The 21,193-nt window shown below is 36.8% G+C and overlaps 1 protein-coding gene across 1 annotated transcript in view; it reads left to right on the forward strand.

The window, feature by feature from the left end:
- LOC135709970 (tyrosine-protein phosphatase non-receptor type 23-like) overlaps positions 1–21,193 on the forward strand; it is a 50,764-nt gene that overhangs the window by 22,945 nt on the left and 6,626 nt on the right. Inside the window, exon 2 of the mRNA XM_065232423.1 lies at positions 8,768–8,907. Coding sequence (XP_065088495.1) covers positions 8,768–8,907 — 140 coding nt within the window. The remainder of the gene's footprint in view (positions 1–8,767; positions 8,908–21,193) is intronic.

Genomic DNA, 21,193 nt, shown 5'->3' on the forward strand with positions numbered 1-21,193 from the left:
TCCAATTTCACGCGTGATATTAAGAGCGTATGTGAGCGGAAACATATCTAATGGTTATAACATCACTGCAAATAGCCAACAACAAGAAGTAGAACATTTGAGAACAGAATTTATCATCATTCATAGCTGCCCATATCGGACCACTTCGTCGAAAAGTAAAAGCTTTTGCTAAACCTATTATGCAATATTCATTTTACACTCGACTTTTCCCACGATTCTGATCTCGTTCGTTAAACTTAATCCGGTTAATGCAAGCTCGTTTTGAGTGAGTACAACTGACTGTTGCAACAGAATGTAAATATGTACTGTACATATATACATCCATCTGCAAGATTGCTCCCTTATTTTGTTCTATCCGTTCCGTGACAAATCACACATTTGTGTTGGTGATGTTTTCATAATAGTTTCTGTAAATGTTTATACCGTGGTTTGCATCTTCAGACTTAAGGGCTAATTAAAGATTACTGGGAGAATTTTTATGTATTCTCGTCAATCTTAGTAGCGTTTGCACTTCTATGTGCTTTTCACGATGTAACGCTCATATATACAGTGATTGTTTACTTATATTCATTTGCTGTCTGCTGCTCTATCCATTCAATTTGATAACATTATTGTCCAACACGGCTTTAAAACGCTTTTACAACGCACCAAACTTCTCGGGTGAGTGTGACTATTGTAGTTAACCGTTCCATTTGTACTGCGTATTAGACAGCTGTTCTATTATCGGCAAGTCGAAATCAGTAGCATTTCGTAGTGCGTTTGCATCATTTCAAGAAAAACCTGGAAAATGCGTTGGTTCCTTCGTAAAAATCTAATCAGATTGAAGTGGGTTGACTAAGCAATCGTTTGAATTCATTCAGCGAAGTATTTTGGTGAGAAAATTCAGTGAAATAATCGTTTCGATGTCGATTTCCGAAAACAGCTTCCACAACTCCCATTTAGGGTTACGGGATGTAATGTCAGCCTAGCCCCCTTTACTTGGGCCTATGTAGCAAATCACTAAGTTATTCAGCAGTAATACAGAATAGTAATGAAAAACTAATACCACATCTGCTGTGAAATTGTAATCCGTACAAGAAAGTTTAGTGGAATTTCATATTTTTCGATTTATAGGTGCCATGATCTTGCCATATTATGGGACTAACTAAAATCTACGGTGGTCATAATAAAAACTGATAATTTCATGAATTGAAAGGAATTACCTTTTTGCAACATGCTAGCCCAATAAATCAATATCACACTTTTCACTGTAATTGCAACTTCAGAAGATTTAACGCAATTTGCGCTTTTAAACTGTGGGCCAAATATTAGGGACGTCATTTCGAGACGTGTTTTTAATTATTTTTAATTTTAATTTATATGATGATTTTATTGGTTTTGGTCAAACCATTTGCGAAGACGAGTCTGCAACTCTTTACTCCTGTAGGAAAATCCCATAATCAAATGTCTGTTTTGAGAAACACAGCGGATAGTTTCCTTGCCCTTTCACTCCACTGAGAAGTCCCCCCGTAATAAAAAGAACGATAGAGGTACAATTATCCACAACGATTAAAAAAAACCATAAAATTGATTGTTTCCACAATAGAATCTATGGTAATGGGTAGATCTACAATTGAACAAGGGTTTTGTTATGTATCTTAACATACAAAAAATCACTTTTCCCGAACAAACTCAAGACAAAACGGGTCGAAACGGTACGTCAATTCGCGTCTACAAAGCTTGTGTAACTCTTTACTCCTATAGACGAGTGCACGGATGGATTTGAGTTCACTCACTCGACAAAAAGTAACACAACAGCGGGGCCCTGTTTACTCAAAATGAACACATGAATAATACTCACGTAACATTTGAAACCGGCCTATCAACTTTCGTACACAAAACTTGTTAAGCCTTTTCGCTCGAACCAATACGCCCTTGTAAACTAACAACACCACTGGATAGGGGAAATTCTCCCCTTCCCGATAATGCTCTTGGTTTGCGTGAACGTACTTCGGTTCTCGTGGAAAGGACCTAGCAAATAGGTGTCTATAGACGAGTGCACGGGTGAACTTTTGTTCATCTACTGAACCAAAATTGACACAACAGCGGGGCCCTGTTTACTTAAAATGAACACATGAATTATACTCGCGTAATATTTGAAAAGGGCCCATCCACTTTTGTAAACAATTTGCTAGGTCATTTTCACGAGAACCGAAGTACGCACACTCTAACCAAGAACACTATCGGGAAGAGGAGAATTTTCCCTACCCGATGGTGTTGTTAGTTTGCGAGGGCGTATTCGGTTCGCGCGAAAAGGGCTTAACAAGTGTTGTGTACTTAAGTTGATAGGCCCGTTTCAAATGTTACGCGAGTATTATTCATGTGTTCATTTTTAGTAAACAGGGCCCCGCTGTTGTGTCACTTTTTGTCGAGAGAGTGAACTCAAACCCATCCGTGCACTCGTCTATTGGGAAATCCGATAAGCAAACGTCACTGGATGCGTGAAATATGGCATTTTTTTTATTCGGTCTCTCAACCAAAAACTGCCGTAGCCAAGTGTCAATCTTTGAGTGAAAATTCCATGTCCGTAAGCGATCTAGATTTTTGAAAGGGTGTATACCCGTACACGAAAAAAACAAAACTACCCAACAGTTGAGTTAGATAAGGCTGTCCACGAGACAGTTCCGATCTGCTGACTTTTTTGTTTACTAAGAACTTTTGACAGATCACAGTAGAACTGGCAGTTTATTCTCATATGATTTTCTGCTTTGTTTATGTTTACATTGAGCACCATAAACACCAGCTCACCCACACATTCTTGATTTCTAGCTGTCAGTTCTACTGAGAAACGTCTCTTGGATCACCTTATTAATAAATGCCTCTCATGTTAAGAAATATGAAACAGCCAGTGAGTAAATAACTCTTCCATTTTTACACACTACGAAAAAGACATGTAAATTTCAGTGCCCTGAGGCCGACACATGCAAGCGGCCCTTTTGACATAAGAATCAATTGAAAAGGACGAGAAAACAAATTCAATCAAACGCAGTTTTCGTCGAGTTTCAGGACACTTGATTTTAAATGCCATGTTTGTTTACGTTCTATGATTTACGTCAAAGCTGAATTACGTCTCGTGTAAAAATAATAATTTCTAAGTGTGTAGTTAACGCGAATGTTTAACATTCGTTATGCATGCATGCATGCTGTATAAAGAGACTGAATTGGATAAGAGGCGACATTTTATCCATTTGGCAGGTCTTCTGCTCGATTGGAATAACTTTTCCTACGACTTTGACAGATAATCGATTTCCCAATATTCATGTCGTCTCTTTATAAATTTAGGCTCTTAAGCATGCAGCTGTTCGAATATTTTGTCCGGAGCTGGCGACACAATAAACAACATGACCAGCTAATGGAAACTTTCCTGAATTGATTGAAATTTTGGTATTTGCTACAAACTACGAATTTCTAAAATGCACTGTAGAAAGTGATGCAATGTTTTGCTTATTAACTGAAATATGATTCTGTTTATAGGTTTTGGGGAAAAAGACCATTTCACGAGACATTTCTGACGTACTGATTTTTTCAATTCATTCGTGAACTTTTACAGTTACCTTCCCGCTGATAGAATTAGCACCAATATTATCAGTTAAATCAGGCAAATTGGCTGCTGTCATCGCGTAAAATGAACTATACCTAATGACTATAATTCCTTTTGCGTCTCTAGTAATCATCACTGATTCCCCGTAACATGGGTAGATCACCTTTTCGTGGTACGTTACGGGATGTAAGATCTACCACCGATTCCTAGTCTTGACTACTTCAAACTAGGGGAACAGGATTTTTCAGTAATCAAAGGAACACATCTTAGTCCATGTTACTTTTTATGCCTCGTTGATAGTGACAATACTCGGCTTTGTCCACCGAGGATGATCTTGAAACAAGGAAAAAATGAGTTAGTTAGTCTTCATATACGTGATTCCTAATCTTCTATTCGTTGTTCCCTAGCTTGAAGTGATTAAGACTAGGGTTCTGATGCATGGTCATTATCGGTGTCATTCCTTAATTTTGTTGCTAAGGAATCCAATTTTGATTGACAAAGGGGCGCGCCTTTGGAGGGTGTTCTAACACTCCGAAGGGTATAAATAACGAGACCTTTCAATTAGAGTCGGATCCTTGCGAAATGACAACTGTAAAAAAAAATCGAGAATGACAACTGTAAAAAAAAATCGAATACTTCATCATTTATTAATAGTGATGGAGTAATACGACATGTACTAAACTAAGGACACGGGATAAACTACTATAGAACAAAGGAAAAAAAATCATTACTGATGAAAGTGTGTTAGAGAGTGTATGTACAGTATATTTTTTCTGTTCAAAAGTGTGTGCTTGTCCGGTAGGTTCTGAAAGACAGGGTGATTACCCTTCTGTTAAAAAAACCAATCGATTTCTCTCTTATCATTGTCACTCAGTGGACAATAGTAACAGTAATGTTTATTTCAAATATTAATATGAATATGTAATGAATTTTATTAGATTACGAATTTATCAGCAGTTTTAGACATATTATTTAACTTCATAAGGCTCACGTGCGTCGAATTCGACTTACAGTTGCGTTCCATTCACTCAAATTCTAAAAAACGCAGGTCACTCGAAGACTGAGTAAAATTTTCCTCGGTTTTCTGGGAAATATGTTTCGAATATGAATAAAATCGAGAAATATTTTACTCAGTCTGTTAGTATACTCTTACACTGAGTAAAATTTTGGTCGATTTTCTTCATATTCGAGCAGATTTATGAGGAAAAGCGAGGAACATATTACTCAGTCATGAGTGAGCTACATGTGTGCGATTATGAGTGAAAAACCACTCAATTTTGAGTCGATTTCATCGGCTCTGTATTAAAATTCCGATCAGGCCCTTCGGACTATAGATACTATAGATTCCATAGATAAGAAGAGGCACAAAAAAAATGTTTCGGCATCTTAAAAAAAAATTAACTTACTGCCATTCGTGACAAATTTCTAGGCCATCATAGCGCTCTTCGTTGTCCAGTTTAGTTTTGTTTTGTTTTCTTTCGTGCGCAAAACTTCAAAATTAAGTTCAAAGCAAATCTTTGCAACAATTAATCGAGCAGTGGTTCTTCCGTTTTTGTGGAGTATGGAAAGCGTTTTGTGCTCATAATTTTACATAACTTCCCCCGCAAAAAAACATTATTATGACGTCATGCTCGTTTTGCTACACTGACAGTTTGTTTGGCTACATTCTACTTTGCCTCCGCTTATCTTTGGAATCTATCCAGCTTTCCATGCTTGGTAATGGCTGCCTGTTTGTATGAATAAATGTACCCTTCACTGTGTTTTTTGACAGAAAACATCAGACAGAGAAAACATGAACATGAATGGTATCAAACCTCACTCTCATTTTATCCCCCTTCGCTCACAAGCTCTGAAGCTCAGTGGAATGATTTGGCAGTAGGAAATCTACTCCTCAGAAAAATGCTACGCTCGGCTCATTTCAAACTCGCGAGCGAGGCTCCATCAAGCTTGCCGGTAGCTCAATCAAGTTTCCAGTGCTTCAACGGTTTTGGATAATTTCAGAAAGATGTTCATTTGTATGCCTTCCAATAACTTCTTACCTGTTGTTGGAAATATTTTGACAGAATTCTGCTGGTCTTATAGTAAAGGTTGAATTCAATAGGGAGAGAGAGAGATAACTTTATTAAAGAAATTCAAGAGGAAACTTTCTATAGCGCACCAAAACCAAAGATTAAAATTTGCAAGCATTTCAATAGAAGCTACTGTTAGTTCTTGGTAAAGTTTAATAGCACTCAACGCTGCCAAGAATATGCTAATTTTCCGACAATATCAGCCATTGCCAGGTTGATAACCCGGGTAATTGAACATTACTCAGCCATACAGAATTATGATCTTTATAACAAAAAATATATGCATTAGCATGACATCAGAGGAAACATATCATGAAATAATTTCAGAAATAGGTTCTAGCAATATTGTTTCAAAACCAGATTAAGCAATTAAGGCATCAACTCATTAAAAAAGTATTTTATTTTATTTTATTTTGTCCGGGTCATAATAACTGCGACCAACACATTTATATGATGTGATATTGTGTTATGGTTGTCCTTTGTTAAGTGCATGTCATAGTGTCTTATTACTATGGAAAAGTAATGAGGTACTCGTTTTCGATACAGTTAAATCATACTTGCTCTTCTCACAAGAAGCCTCATTTAATTGTAATGTTCCGCATCATTCGAAGTGTGCTGGGACCTTTCCAAAGATACGCCCTCTAATCAATCAAAAATGGTCGCTGGAAAAATTTGCTGGTGCTTTGAAATTCTTAAGGCCCACACCCACACACACACACACACACACACACACACACACACACACACACACACACACACACACACACACACACACACACACACACACACACACACACACACACACACACACACACACACACACACACACACACACACACACACACACACACACACACACACACACACACACACACACACACACACACACACACACACACACACACACACACACACACACACACACACACACACACACACACACACACACACACACACACACACACACACACACACACACACACACACACACACACACACACACACACACACACACACACACACACACACACACACACACACACACACACACACACACACACACACACACACACACACACACACACACACACACACACACACACACACACACACACACACACACACACACACACACACACACACACACACACACACACACACACACACACACACACACACACACATTGCATTAATTAATGATACGTTGGGGGTAAATCTAATAATAATAGGCATTTATTAAACACTCAGGTCATTCCTTCGATTTTCAGGACTATAGAAATCCTATTCAAGAAAAACCATGTATAAGTAGTTGTGAACCGGCTTGTTTCGGTGTAAAATACTGCTTTTTATAACAATTTCTCTCGGGAGCATCAGGGTTATCAATAAATTATTGATAGTTGATTATGCGAACACCAATTTCATCACAACAGTTAATCGTTGGCAACCACATATTAAATTTGTTCAGCGTTTAGACTAACAAAACCAAAGTTAGAGCGATACAAGGGAAATCCCATTTTTTCTTCCTTGATTTGTTTTCCGACTATCTTGTTTTTTCGTGCTGAGCACCAATGCTACCGACGCCAAGCAGGTAGCTCCCACACCTGGACCCTTCCTATCGACCCATCAACTCATGAACCAAGGACCCAACGGCTTTACTTCCCTTCTCAAATACAGCCATCGCCTATCGACGATGTAGGTTCACCCACAACACTGAATTGAAATAGGAGAGAAAATTTATGACCCTCCAATGCAAAAGTGTGTTGATTAATGGTGCTCTTCGTATGCACTTTATCTGAGTAAGGGTTGCAGCACAATGTAAGCGGAGAATGCAGATAGGTACATCACTCACCATCGTGACGCGCTGCTTTCAGCTCGTCATCGTGATCGATTGATTGGTGGCAAGCGATTTTTGGTTGTACATTGCTCTTCCATAGTTTTCAAGCCTAATGGACTCTTTTGCGAAAGGGTTCACAGTCGGTATTGTTTTATCTCTTCAATCGATTTGATTTCAGTTCGCTTGTTTCACCCGCTTTATCAGCCAGGGTGACGGAATAAATACGCAGCACTAATTTCCCTCCTGTATCTACCAACTGAATTTATGTGCCTTATGAATAATGTATAGTGAAACACTATTTTCTCTCGCTAGCTATCGTGCCTTATGGCTGCAATCGGAATAATTAATTCCCGTCAAATCGATATATCATCATGCTTCCTGATTCCACTTCGGGCAAGCGGACACACACAGGGATGTATCTAAGATTTTATGAGATTACATTTGTGTTTGTTCTTAACTGCGCCGTGACTTCAGTCCTGATACCTTACACTACCTATTCTGCAGTGAGATATCAATGTGACGTAAATCCATTTAGTGAATTAGTCAGAAAACAGATATTTTTGTATAAACTCGCAATGGTTGCGAAAATCATCGAAATTATTACTGAACCTGTTTAATATGATCTAAACAAAGCCAAAGTATGAACGTGTTTTTGGGTGTCATTGATTAAGGTGTTAAAGATTTTTGGGTGTCATTAAGGATGCATAACTCGAATATGGTGAAAAGTTGAAATTGAACATGGTGGCGCTTACGTCACTTTCTCATTCCACGACAGTATTGCAAAATGAAGTGCTTTCATGCACTCTACGAAAAATGCTTATAAATGTAGGTCATATATCATGCACTGGCATTAGCGATTGTCACGTGTGACATTAAATTTAATCAGTTCAATTAAACGTACTTTTCCTCGAGTTGCACATTTTTCGGAGAACATAAATAATATTGCATGTCTTCTTTGTTTACGTTGGATTCCATCGTGTGAAAAGATCAATTTTTCTCTGTGCGTGCAGCTTTCCATCCTCGAACGACCAAGCATACTCTCAGAAAGTATCCTGTAATTTATACGACGGGAATAAATTTACACCAATTCAATTAATATTAATATTGATTGTATCCATCCCTGAATAGAGAACTCCACTTTCCGAGAGCATTATGAATACATACCAGCATCATCTCTTGCACTTCATCAATCCACGTTCATATACCTACCATACACAAAATCATTCACGTCCGATGAGTATCTTCGCAATTTAAATTTCACGCATAATTTTCTTCTTCCCACAGCTTGTGGTGGCGTGTCTAGTGGGGATCACATTAGCCCAGCAGGACTACCAGCAAGAGTACCGGCCAGCCCCGCTGCGGATCGGCACCAATGCAGCAGAACCAAAGCCAACGCCGATCCCGATTCTCAAGCAGATCAACAGGTAATTAATTGATTGGCAACCCTGTGAGCCCTTTCCCTCTTGATGGAAGGTGTTGGTGCCACCAGCTGCGGATCACTAATCTAATACTTTGCCACTAATTATGCTTTGTGTTGTGAAAGGCTAGTTAATTTTCCAGTTTCATGCAAGCGGAATAAATTCCGTATGATTGAGTCATAACCGTTAAATGCTAATACTTTTAAAACCGGATTCAATCATATGATTAAAAGATTAAAATTTCCACTCTTACAGATTCACTTAATCAAAGTACTGCATGATGCGTCCGCTTGCTGCCATTCATTCTTTCTCCTTCTGTCTTTTTTTGCTGGATGCATGTTTCCATTAAACTAACACCTCCCGGCACCACCGATCCAGTGGGAGTGTGGCTCTTTTGTCTTTGTGTTCCTAAACCCGGTTTTCGTTTCATTACTTCTTCTTTCGAAAAAGTGACCGTGGTAGCCGGAAACGATGCTTCCTTATGGCCGGAAACAGCTGCAAGTCACATTCTAGTAACAATACACGCTCCAATTACCATCTCAAAGGCTCGCGTGATGACGCTGAGGAGCAAAAGCTGCAAGCCCGAAAACAGAACCAGCAACAGACAGGAGGAGAAAGCGAAAGTGTTGGCACTGGACCCACAGGCAGTGGCTTTGTTGGTGGAAAGAAGTTTAACAAAAAGTTTTAAAATGTTGGCAGGATGTTATGTTTACTATGTAAATATGTAAATATTTACTCTAGCAGTTACAATGTTGCTCAAACTATCTCTATGTCAAGCTAAAATGTAGCTTTATATTGATCCAAACAGAGTGCTTACAAATCATACAGTATAGGAAAAGCTGCCATACGTCGTTTTAACTCTTTTAAAATTTAATTTTGGTTTAAAAGCTGCATCACAGTATTTGTCTTACATTTATCTCAGTATTTAACTAACATAATAAAACTGGATTGAATCAAAACTTTTTTCAAGTCATTATATTCCCTTTATGTATTAAGTTGGTGACTTTATGAAATTCATATAATGATGTCTAGTTATTGTTTAGTTATTGATATGTATTATTTTACATGATACAATAATTGCAACGTAAGTAAAAAAAAAACGCAGTTCAGTAAATGTAGTGGCTGATATAAGGTGGAAATCATGTTTTAAAACGCAGATTATATAAGATGTTTTTCTAATAAAAGGTAGAAGACTTCATAACGTTGATTGTTTCATGTTTTTTGTCCAAACTAATACCTACTTATACTTACTCATACCTGTATTATATTGTCCATATTATTATTAAACTATTGTCGTGATATTTGAAAATCATTATTAGTAATTATTTGTTCACCCAAATTTGCTTACCGGAAGGTGGGTCAATTAATCTGTATTTTCGCTAAATCTCAATATTTTGTCGTACAACTTTTATGAAACGGTAACCAATACAGTTATAGTTTAAACGTATTCATTGAATTTATTTAAAACATATTATATTAAAAAATTTAGTCGAAGTATGACGATTTTTTTTTAATTTGGCCGTTGGTGCTTACAACACAGACACATATTTTTTAGGAAATTGTTTGAACTATTTGAAGTTCCTAGCACTATCTGGTGAGTACATTCTTTATCATTTCAAAACGATTGATAAGACTCGAATCCTATAAAGAAAGTATGCTCCCTTATAGCTTCCAGCAAAACTCGTTAAAATCCGTAAACGGCATTGAACTATTACGATTTTAAGTAAACCGCAATTTTCTGTATCCCAACTATTACAAAGCTTTTGAACAAGAGTCCAAACAAGAGTATTGACTTAAATATTAGATTTGTAATCCAAAATGCTGTAAAGATATCACTTTGTCAAAATAACAACAAAAAACTGAATCACCAAAGGCCAGAGTGACATTTTTTTCGTTCAACTTTGACTAATTTTTTTTTATAATAAATTCAATGAATACGTTTCAAACATAATTGAACTGGTTAGAACTTTAAAAATTGTAGGAACAAATATTGAGATTTTGGTTGAAGTGGTTGCATATCACTTGACTCACCTTATATAATGTTATATCCTTTTCGAAAACTTTCAATGTCCTTTATGCATGTTCCTTTAAAAAAAATAATATCCAAACTGTAAAACACAAAACACAAAAAACAAAATAAAGCAAGTCAACAGATAATGCAGCTTAAAAATCAAAACGTACATAAGCTTCATTAAACGCATTGACCATGGACTGTAGTTTCCTTCGGTTTTGCCCGACCAAACTAACAAGCTGCCAATATATTTCGTACCTTTTAAAAATTCTTACCGTGTTAGCGCTGTTCGTCAGCTTTTTTGGCTTTGCGAACAACTTAAAAATGCTACGACAGTAGGTAATTGACCTAAGGTTTCTACAGATTTTCCAGAGTCCTTAAAACCAAGAGCCTGTATTCATCATCCCAAATATAAAACTTAGGTTGTTATAAAAATACATCTTTAATGTTCACTCAGACTCAGGCTCAGACTTTTTTTGTATGTCACTGAAGTTATCCAGTACCATACCATGCAGCATGTACTAATTTGTAGTACAGGAAGCCATCCAGTACCATACCATCCAGAATGCATCATAAATCAACTATTGCATACTTCACGGCGTAAATGGAGCAATTGTGCTAAACTAACTTTTAAATCAAATCTTACAACCATTAATGATATTACATATAATTTAACCATGTATGGTGGGAAAACCAGTGACAAACCATTCCAGTTCTTCATCTAGAATATTCTAGAATATCTAAACAAGACATTTAAACATTAAGTGTCTGGATGTGGTCCATGGTATGATGTCTATTTACTTCTGCATGAAAAATCATAAATTTTGAGCTGTCGGACGATACCAATACATGACGTTTTGGAAGTACCCCATTGGAACCGGTTCCAGGCAACCTAAATGGCCTAATTGGAGAAATCCTGGGCAGGATGCTATTCTTGGAACCTTTATCTTTCATTTGAGACAAATTATCAAGAATCGGTGATTTTCGGGAGCGAGTTGCAGTCTGGGTCTTTTTGACGTAGAACTACGTCTTTGTCGACTATACTGGGGTGCAAATCAAAAAATATGTGTGGTGAAGGAGTGTTAGGTTTTGAACGCTTGTAACTTTGTCATTTATAGATGAAATTAAAATCTAAATACGCCAACCGATAGGATATTACATTACGAACCTGTTGAAATAAATATTTTTCCAATTTTTCTGTATTTAAATTATTGAAAATGTACAAATGATAATTTTATCACTGATTTCATGAAATAAGCCTTTTTCCCAAACCCAGTCATCATAAACGAATACCACTTGGTTGCACATCATTCTGCTTGAACCTGAAAAGATATAAATCAGCGCTGCTCTCATGTCTCTGCTCATTACCACTTCGAACGGCGTGGCACTAGGTCCTGCATCAAGCAGGACTAGGTCAGCGGCTAAAGGTGGATCGCGGCGTGTCCACCACAATGAGGAATGAGACTTGAAAAAACGTGCATGTAAAGGAATGAGACTTGAAAAAACGTTCATGTAAAACCCCCTCCCCCTTAACAATAACCCGAAAAAGACATGGACCTTGATTATCACTTTTTTCCGCAAAATAAATTTTAAACAAACCCCAATTATTCGAAAAACAAGTTTTTCCCCTAATTTCTTCCCACACCGAAACTTTCAAATTTGACCACAAATTGCTTGAAAAACATGTTCGATGACATTCAGTTGGTGAATTACACACAACTGACGGTGAAACATATCTGGTGCCTCTATTAATGCAATTATATTAACATCCAAAGTCCATCCTATTTTACATATTCTGCACAAAAGAAACTTTCTGCTCCGCCCCATTCATAAAAACTGTGGGAAATCCTATCAGGTTCTGAACCGGAAAAGATATAAAACAGCGCTGCAGTCATGCTTTTGCTCATTGTCACTTCGGACGGCGTGGCACTTGGTCCTGCAGTAAGCAGGACCAAATCAGCGGCTAAAGGTGGATCACAGCGTGACCACAATGAGGAAAAGTTATGTATGTAAACACCGTCCCCCTTTCACAACAACCTCTCCCCCTCCCCCCTTCACAACAATCTCTCCCCTCCCCCCTCAACAACCTCTCCTAACCCCCCACTCATCAACAACCTTTCCTACCCCCCCCCCCCACTCATCAACAACCTTTCATACCCCCCCCCCCACTCACCAACAATCTTTCCGTACCCCTCCCCCCACTCATCAACAAAACAACCTGTCCTTCCCCCCCCCCCCCCCCCCCCCCCCCAAATCCCATACCTGGGTTGTTGCAACGTGATCAACAAATCAATATCTATGTGTCAGCCACATACTTAATATATGTACATATAAAAACCATGCGTGACCACACATACTATTCATTTGCGTATAAATTTCATGTGTACTTCTGAGTGGATTCTGTTTATGTGCGGTTAAATGAAAATCATGTGGAATTTCACATGGATATTTGTCAAGAAAAATGTGTAAATTGTTTTGAGTCAACCATAACCGAAACATTGAAATACTTGAAAATTTTAAGAAAAAGTATAATAGTCAAAAATGCATGAAAAATATCAATTTTGTGTGGTTCTACGTCATACTGCGGTCGTGTCTAGGACACAACCCTTTAATTTTTTTTACCCTAATGCACAGTGTGTCACTCTTTCTATAGTGCTGAAAGCTTATTTTAACAGAAAAATGTTTGTTTCCGAAGTTGCAGCTATTTTTAAAAAAGACCCTAATGCACTAGGAAGGTTAAGCTTAACTTGTTCCTTTTGGATATGATTTCTAAATACAGTGCATTTTTGTTGATGTTAAATGCAATCTAATCTTATCGATCTGATTAGAGATCCAAAAATAATATTGGTCGTAATTTCCATTTGGCGATCAGTCCTTCAAATGGCCAACATCGTTCAAATCCAACCATCTGTTTAAATCAGATCGATTCTGAAGTGTCGATACCATCCTTGGAATAAATATCAACTTCACGAAGCTTCCTGTTGAGCATAATGAGGCCTAGGAGAAATCTTTGTTTGTTTACTTCGAAAACCGGTCAACAAAATCCAGTTTAAATAGATTGTTGTTTGGACAAGCAGCAGCCAATTCAGCTTATGCCTCGAGGAGTAATCTCCTCAGAATTTTCAAGGGCACTGATCTTGAGCCATGGTGAAGTTGTTGTTGTTTGTGTTAAAGTTATTTAAAGTAAATACCGTGGTCCGGAGGCAAACTAGTCACTTTGTGCCTATAGAAATTTAATCAAAAAGTGTTACCGTAAGACGGGGTATCTTTGATAATGCGGGTAACTTTGATAGTGCGTTTTTTCGAATTAGAAACATTGGTTCCATATGATAGCTTAGGGAATGTCCCTTTATATCGCATATAATTTTTATAAAGTTTTTGTTACATGTTTGCCAAACATATTGAAAAACCATTTTCTTGCTTTTTTCCTGTTTGAAAAAGCACTCAAACCATCACTTATGAAATGTATTTCTGATATTGCCATCACAAATTCAATGTTGTCATATTATTCCTTATAATGTTTCTGATTATATAATCATTCAAAGTTTCATATCTCTTGAACTAAATTTTTTGAGATTCACACATGTTTTTCTACATTCATCGAGCATTATCAAAGCAACCCCAAATCAAACTACTGATGTTCGATCACAAGATTAAAAAAGTAGTGCATTTTCGTTAAACATATTACTATCGAATTGACTCCTCAGGGATTGATGTAAACAATATTTAGAATAAACATCAAAAAACTATCAATGTGACCCCGTTTAACGGTACCAGCAATCAAATTTAATTTACTTTAGTTATGAGGGTGCCTTTGTTGTTGGATGCGTTTACTTTTTTTACATTTATTGAACTTGTTCAAATTTTTTTAAACTTTTGAGTGCTTCAACAATCGAATATTTCTTGACGTATCCTTGGATGACGTGAAATACTATGTGGCGCCTACTAGGGAAATGACAGCTTCAACAAACCTTTGCCTATTATCGTCACGTTTTTACTAATAAGCAATGAAGTCTTAGAGTATTAAGTTTTTGGAATACGATGATCTGGAAAATGATGCATCTTCATGAGAAAAAAAAACCAGCCTTCAAGGACTTCACTTACCCCCCTGAAAAGAATAGGTAAAGAAGTGTCGAAGCCGTCTTATTTCCTGCTTGGCTTGGGAGATAATTTCCACATTATAAATGTTAATCAATTATATGAGTTGAAAACTAATACCCATGGAATTGTTTGCTTAACAGCAAATACCAACTTTATAGAAGACATTTTTTCTACGTTTCAATTTCAAGCTCTACTAAGAGCTTGTACTTCTGCAATAATTTACATAAAATTCGCTATAAAAGTAGTCCATTTTCAATAATGGGAAAAGTATAAAAGCCCTTTCTTATTGAGCATTTGGAAATTTTTAGGTGGATAATTTGAAAGACCTTGTTTTATCATAGAATCCCTAGCAGCCTGTGGTTATACTACGGTTTTATGTGGTTTTCATAAGAGCAGGCTATCAAGTCGTCTATAAAACTGTTTTATGACTACTTAATTAAAACTCAGACTTCATAGTTTTAACGGTAGCTGTAAGGTGGTTCTGTACCACTACTTATAATTGAATAATAAAACCAAAACAAAACATGCAATTATGTTTTATGGCATACTTTTCATGACCGATATAAAACTTGAAGCACTCTTATACTTTCCTTAAAGCCTCATTTCAACTATCAGAGGCCCTAGATTCACAGATAAAAAATATACTACAACAATTACAAAAACATTCTGAAAATTGTTACCAATATAAAAAAAAAACTTCGAAAATAAGTACGGGGAAATGAAATAAATCGAGTGGAACGTTTAAGAGAAAAGTTCGGCAAAAAATTGATTTATCAACGGAAAACAACATCAACGCAAATGCACAACATGATGTGGAAACGACGCATGTAAGTGCGGTCATTCCGGATGCCGAAAATACAGTACCTGAAAAAAAGCGATTCCTTCAAGAATGACGTTGACACTGATGAGGACGCACGTAAACAGTTCGATTCAGTTACATGAATTGAAAACCCTTTCAGTGCTTTTGAATACCCTTCTTAAAACTACGCAGACAGTTTCAGTAAATCCGGTTGGAAAGAGACGAACCAGCTACAGGCTGAAAGTCTCTATAATAAAGCAAAAAAAAAATCCGGTTGGAGATGGTCAGCAAGCTTTCAAATACTCATTTCAGCTAAAATAATGTTTTTCGGAATAATAAAACCAAAAGATGGTAGATGACATGTTTTACTTGTAACTTACAAGAAGAGATTACAAAGTATTCATTTGTAACATAAAACCTGTAAATTTAGCTTTCTATGAGTCACAATCAGTGATTTGCTGATCGCTGAGTGAGTGAGTGAGTGAGTGAGTGTGTGAAAAATCACTGATTGTGACTCTCATGAAGTGAAATAAACAGGTTTAATATGTCAAACACATTCTTTGCAACCTCTTCTTGTGTCTTACCAATTCTAAATATGATCATAGTATCTAATTATTTCATAATTAAAAAAAAAACACATTGTTTTAGCTGAAATGAGTATTTACAACCTTGATTGGTCAGAATTGGCATTACGGCTTTAAACCTTGTACTGAAAAAGTATTTAGTGGAGCCAATGAGCATTTCTTACATCTTGATTACAAGAGAAAATGTGAGGATCGCTTGGAATGTTGACTTTTTGACAGTTTGCCATGGTTTTTGTTTAGTTTTGATTCGCTGTACCCTGGGACGGGACTTGACAATCGGGTAGCGATTTTGAGCCAATTTGCTGTCAAATCAGAGCCAGTTGCTGATTGGTCGTTTTGACATTAGCAATCTTGAAATAAAAAGGATAGAGGGATCACATCAATCTGACTGGCACACGGGAAAAAATCCGTTCCGAAATTCGTCAACCTCCAGTTTTTCGTTTACGAAAGTACACCATGAATAAAATTCATGAAATTGTGAACATTGTTTAACAAAATAAACGTATCGCCTGCAAAGCCCACGAAAGTCATAGAATCGGGAGCTCTGTTCGGAAAATCATGATCTAGTTCTGGCAAACGTGATTTATGTTCATGCGTTGGGATTGAGACCGTGTTAAATGTTAACTTCATTATAATTACCAATATTTTAAATGGAGTGAGGAAGTGGAATGAAAACAACGGAAGCCGATGCAGGTTTTACTCGCATCCCAAACTGCTAGCAGGTATCTGTCCAGCAGATGGAATGAACACACTTTCAGCCGAGTTTTCAGCTTAAAAAATCAGCACCACCTTCCACTTCCATCGGAGTGGCGGGAGAAAGAACACCGGATGCATTCGGGGATTCTTTTTCTTCGAAAACGGCCAGTATGATGACATGTACCAGCCACTGCCATTGTGCCGGACCACCATTCTGATGATAAGGCTCAGCTCATTCACTAATAATCCTGATCCGAGCACTCTATAAGGATAAAATCAACAACAACTGAAAATGACAGCTACAGCATTGCATGTGATCCAAATTCACGATTTCAGGAACGAAAATCACACTTATGGGTTCATGGATCACGAAATCATGATTTTATTTTGTGTTTTCTGTAGCGTTATGAAATCGATGGTCGCGCTGAACAGGCGTGACTTAAGTTCATGGATTTGGGATTTATTTCATGAAAATGTTATTTACTCGATCACGTTAACGGGAACCAAGTCATGAATTCAAACGAACTAGCAGTCATGCTTTCGTGATTTGTTGTTCACGAATACCGGGATGGTTTTTTTTTTTGCGTGCAGTGATGCCTGAATCAATGTTGACGTCAATGGCGTTGTTAATTGTTTATAGGGATGGTCCATTAATTATGTCACGCAAATTTTGGCCCATTTTCAACCCCCCTCCCCCCTTTGTAACATTTTTTGTATGAACCTTATTTTTTTTTGTTTGGCTCGTCACAGTTTTCAAAACCCCCCTCCCCCCTAAATGTGTGACATAATTAATGGACGACCTCATATTTGCGAAAGGAAAGTTGGAAAGTAGGGTCCATGGCGTGCTTTAAGCGATGGATATTCTTGTTTGTTTATGGTTATTTTTATTGTGTTAAGCAAAAATAACGTACAAGGGGCTAAACTGCGTTAGAAACTCCGAATCGAATTAAAATAAGAATAAAAAGTTATTCTGCAATCCTGGCATCATTGGTCAACCCCGTCAAACCCCATGCACTAATTTTCGACGTGCATTCATCAAACACATTAAGAAGAGTGAGAAGTTGGATTGTCAAGTCCCGTCCCGGGCTGTACCTTATAAAACCAGCACGCGAGCTATAGAGCTAGCATATAACGTTACACTCTCAAATTGGACTAGAAAATGCTAAGATACCACCATTAGGTTTATGTTTTGCTATAGATTTCCAAACTAAGAGAATATGAATATGAATGATGAGCGATAAAACACTTAAAACATAATTAAATCACAGACATATCTCATTGAATATTTCTCACTATAAAACATCGTCACTAAGACATTACCAACATCTGTTGAGTAACACAGTGTACACAGTGGTAGTACGCGGAACAGATGGCGGTAGTGTGTCAAAAGGTAATTGACTATTTGCGCCGCAGGTGTCGGTACTACCAACTAAAATACTTTTAATTTGACTGCTAAATGCTTGTTTGATGAACAACTTGCTGGTGTTATGTCTACTTTTCTGTGATTAAATAATAGGTGACTGGTTATTGTTCAACAGTACGAACATTTTTGTACTAAATAGTTAATCTTTTAATGATTCTTTAATGTATGGTGCTAATGTAGGCTTATTAAAAATATCCCTATATTTTAATATTCATATGGCACACTGAATTTGTACTACTATTTGGTATAATAATCACCATAAATATTGCACGGCATGCTCCGAAGCATATGCAAATTGGTTCAAAATTGTAATGAAGTCGTCTTATTTTCAACATTCAACAATATCAGCTATTCCCAGGTAACAATTTGATGCCTAACAAGTGTTGTTTAATCGATTTTAATTCAGCCTTAGATTGCATAATTGCTGTACATAGACCACGTTAACCTTTGTTCAGCTTTTAAACATCTAAATCTGGTGATTTTAATCAGCCAAAAGCTGAATAGTAATGTACATTTTAAGCTTTTTAAGGCATTACATAACAGTCTTTTCCAACCCTTGTTCAGCCTTCTAGTTTTATTTCAAAAATAATAATGGAAGATTGCTTCATATCTTATGCATTTATATGGAACTGCTTTAAATTGTTGCTGACTAATTGAATTTACATATTTACGTTGTTTAAAAATTACCTTTGGATTTTGGGATTCGAACCGGCAGTTGCTGAATCACAGGCATCAACCATACCTACTGGACCATTTAAGCATATGTGTGGCAAAAGGTATGACCATTAACTTGAAGCACAGCAATGCAGAATTGTAAACAACAACTAATATTTTTGAAATGTGGTCTGAAACTTCAGTGCAATATAACAGACAAAACACAGGAATACAAATGTATACTTCCGACGTTGTCGCAGCCCACATCTACCAGCTATTCCTAAAAATCTCCTTTTTCCTTTTCCTTTCTTTAAAATATGTGTAACGCATTGCTGATTTGTGGAGTTGTGTTAAGCTTAAATAAGGCTTGTTCAATCTTTAGAACAGCTGACTTATTGAGGTTGGATTATGGGGGTACAATTTGCTTCATGCACTACTAATCAACTATATATTCAGCCTGATGTTAATCAGCTTTGTACACCTTAAATCAACCAATAATCAGCTTCTGTTCTTAATGTTCAGCTTGAATTGTTACTTGGGTTATCACAAACTGACATTGATCATGATTTCACATCAAACATCGTATGAATAAAACCACAATAAAATATTTCTCAATATTAACTATCATCCAAACAAACCCAACATAAAACCTTCAAGGTTGCCAAAATGTTTTGTATCATGTTTTATCAACTTCTTCAGGAGAAATTTATGCGTTTGTAATAAAGCGGCACGCACTAGTTTTTCAATACTACACAGCCTGTTGTTCAAATAATTAAAATCTTGTCATTACTGCATTCAATACTTTAATTTAAATTATTTACAATATAGTTCAATTATCATCATAATAATCATTACATGGATTATCGTTAATCATTTGTTAATTACTTTCAATACCGCTTAAAGTATTTAAATTTAAAGTAATACTGTTTTCAAAGTATTTAAATTACTACGACGTATTTTAAATATCATGCACTTATACCTGGAAGGGCACGCCCCTCGAGTTGTATGGTAGTCATCAAAAGGATGTTCAAACTTTCAGACAAGGAGGAGGTTTTATGCATTCATTTTTAACAACCACGTGTAGAGTGTGATAAAACTGACATAAAACCGCACATCAAGCTATAATGATTAACTGGACCTGGTTTACAGGAGGTTGCTAAAGCAATGTGGTAGTAAGGTAATGTTTTATAATTTGGTTATATAAACTGTTTTTAAAACTTCAATAAAACAAAAATTGTTGCTTGGTGATGTATCTTATGGTATTTGAATCTTAAAAGAGACAGCAACAACAAAACGAAAAGGAAAAAAACAGGCCACCCAGTAGCAGAATCGGTATAGTGATGTTATATTTCTTATATGCTTAATATTGTATTATATCCTGAAAAAAAAGATTGGGGACATCCAGGAATTGAACATTTTCCCGGTGAATTTTGCGAATCTGGAAAGGCATTTTATGACCATTGACTAATCACGAATCAAAACGGTGCTGATATATCTTCACTTTGCTCAGGATTCTATGCATTTTATAAAAAATCGCAGAGCTACAGAACCACTTTCTGAAAATGACCACTTTTTAGGTGATTCCGGATATCCAGAAAACCTTTTTATGGACACCCAGTAGCATAATTGGAAGAAGGCAGATGGCATGTTTCCTCTATGATGAATGTTGTATGCAGTTTTGAAAATAATCGCAAATTTCTTGGTCTACTCTCGGGAATTGATAATTTTCCAATAATTCAAAAATATTGATCTAATTCTATGAGGAATTTTAATTGCTGACACGTTTCGCACAAATCCACACGCATATCACTCTCTCACGGGTTTTCCCGTTGAGGCCCAAGCGCAGTAACAGTGGAAACAGAACGGTAGCGGCGTGCAAAAGCCCGATCTGAGTACGCCTACTTGACGAATTGAAATCTACAAATCTGCTTCGGTTAGACATCTTGATGTCATTGAGGACAACTGTCAACCTTGTCGTTTCCGTTCCGCTTCCGCCCACATTGCGTTTGGGCCTTTACTACTGG

This window comes from Ochlerotatus camptorhynchus, unplaced genomic scaffold, assembly GCF_037179485.1.
Source record: "Ochlerotatus camptorhynchus isolate MF236.1 unplaced genomic scaffold, CSIRO-AGI_Acam_v1.1 ptg000369l, whole genome shotgun sequence".
Taxonomy (NCBI): Eukaryota; Metazoa; Arthropoda; class Insecta; order Diptera; family Culicidae; genus Ochlerotatus; species Ochlerotatus camptorhynchus.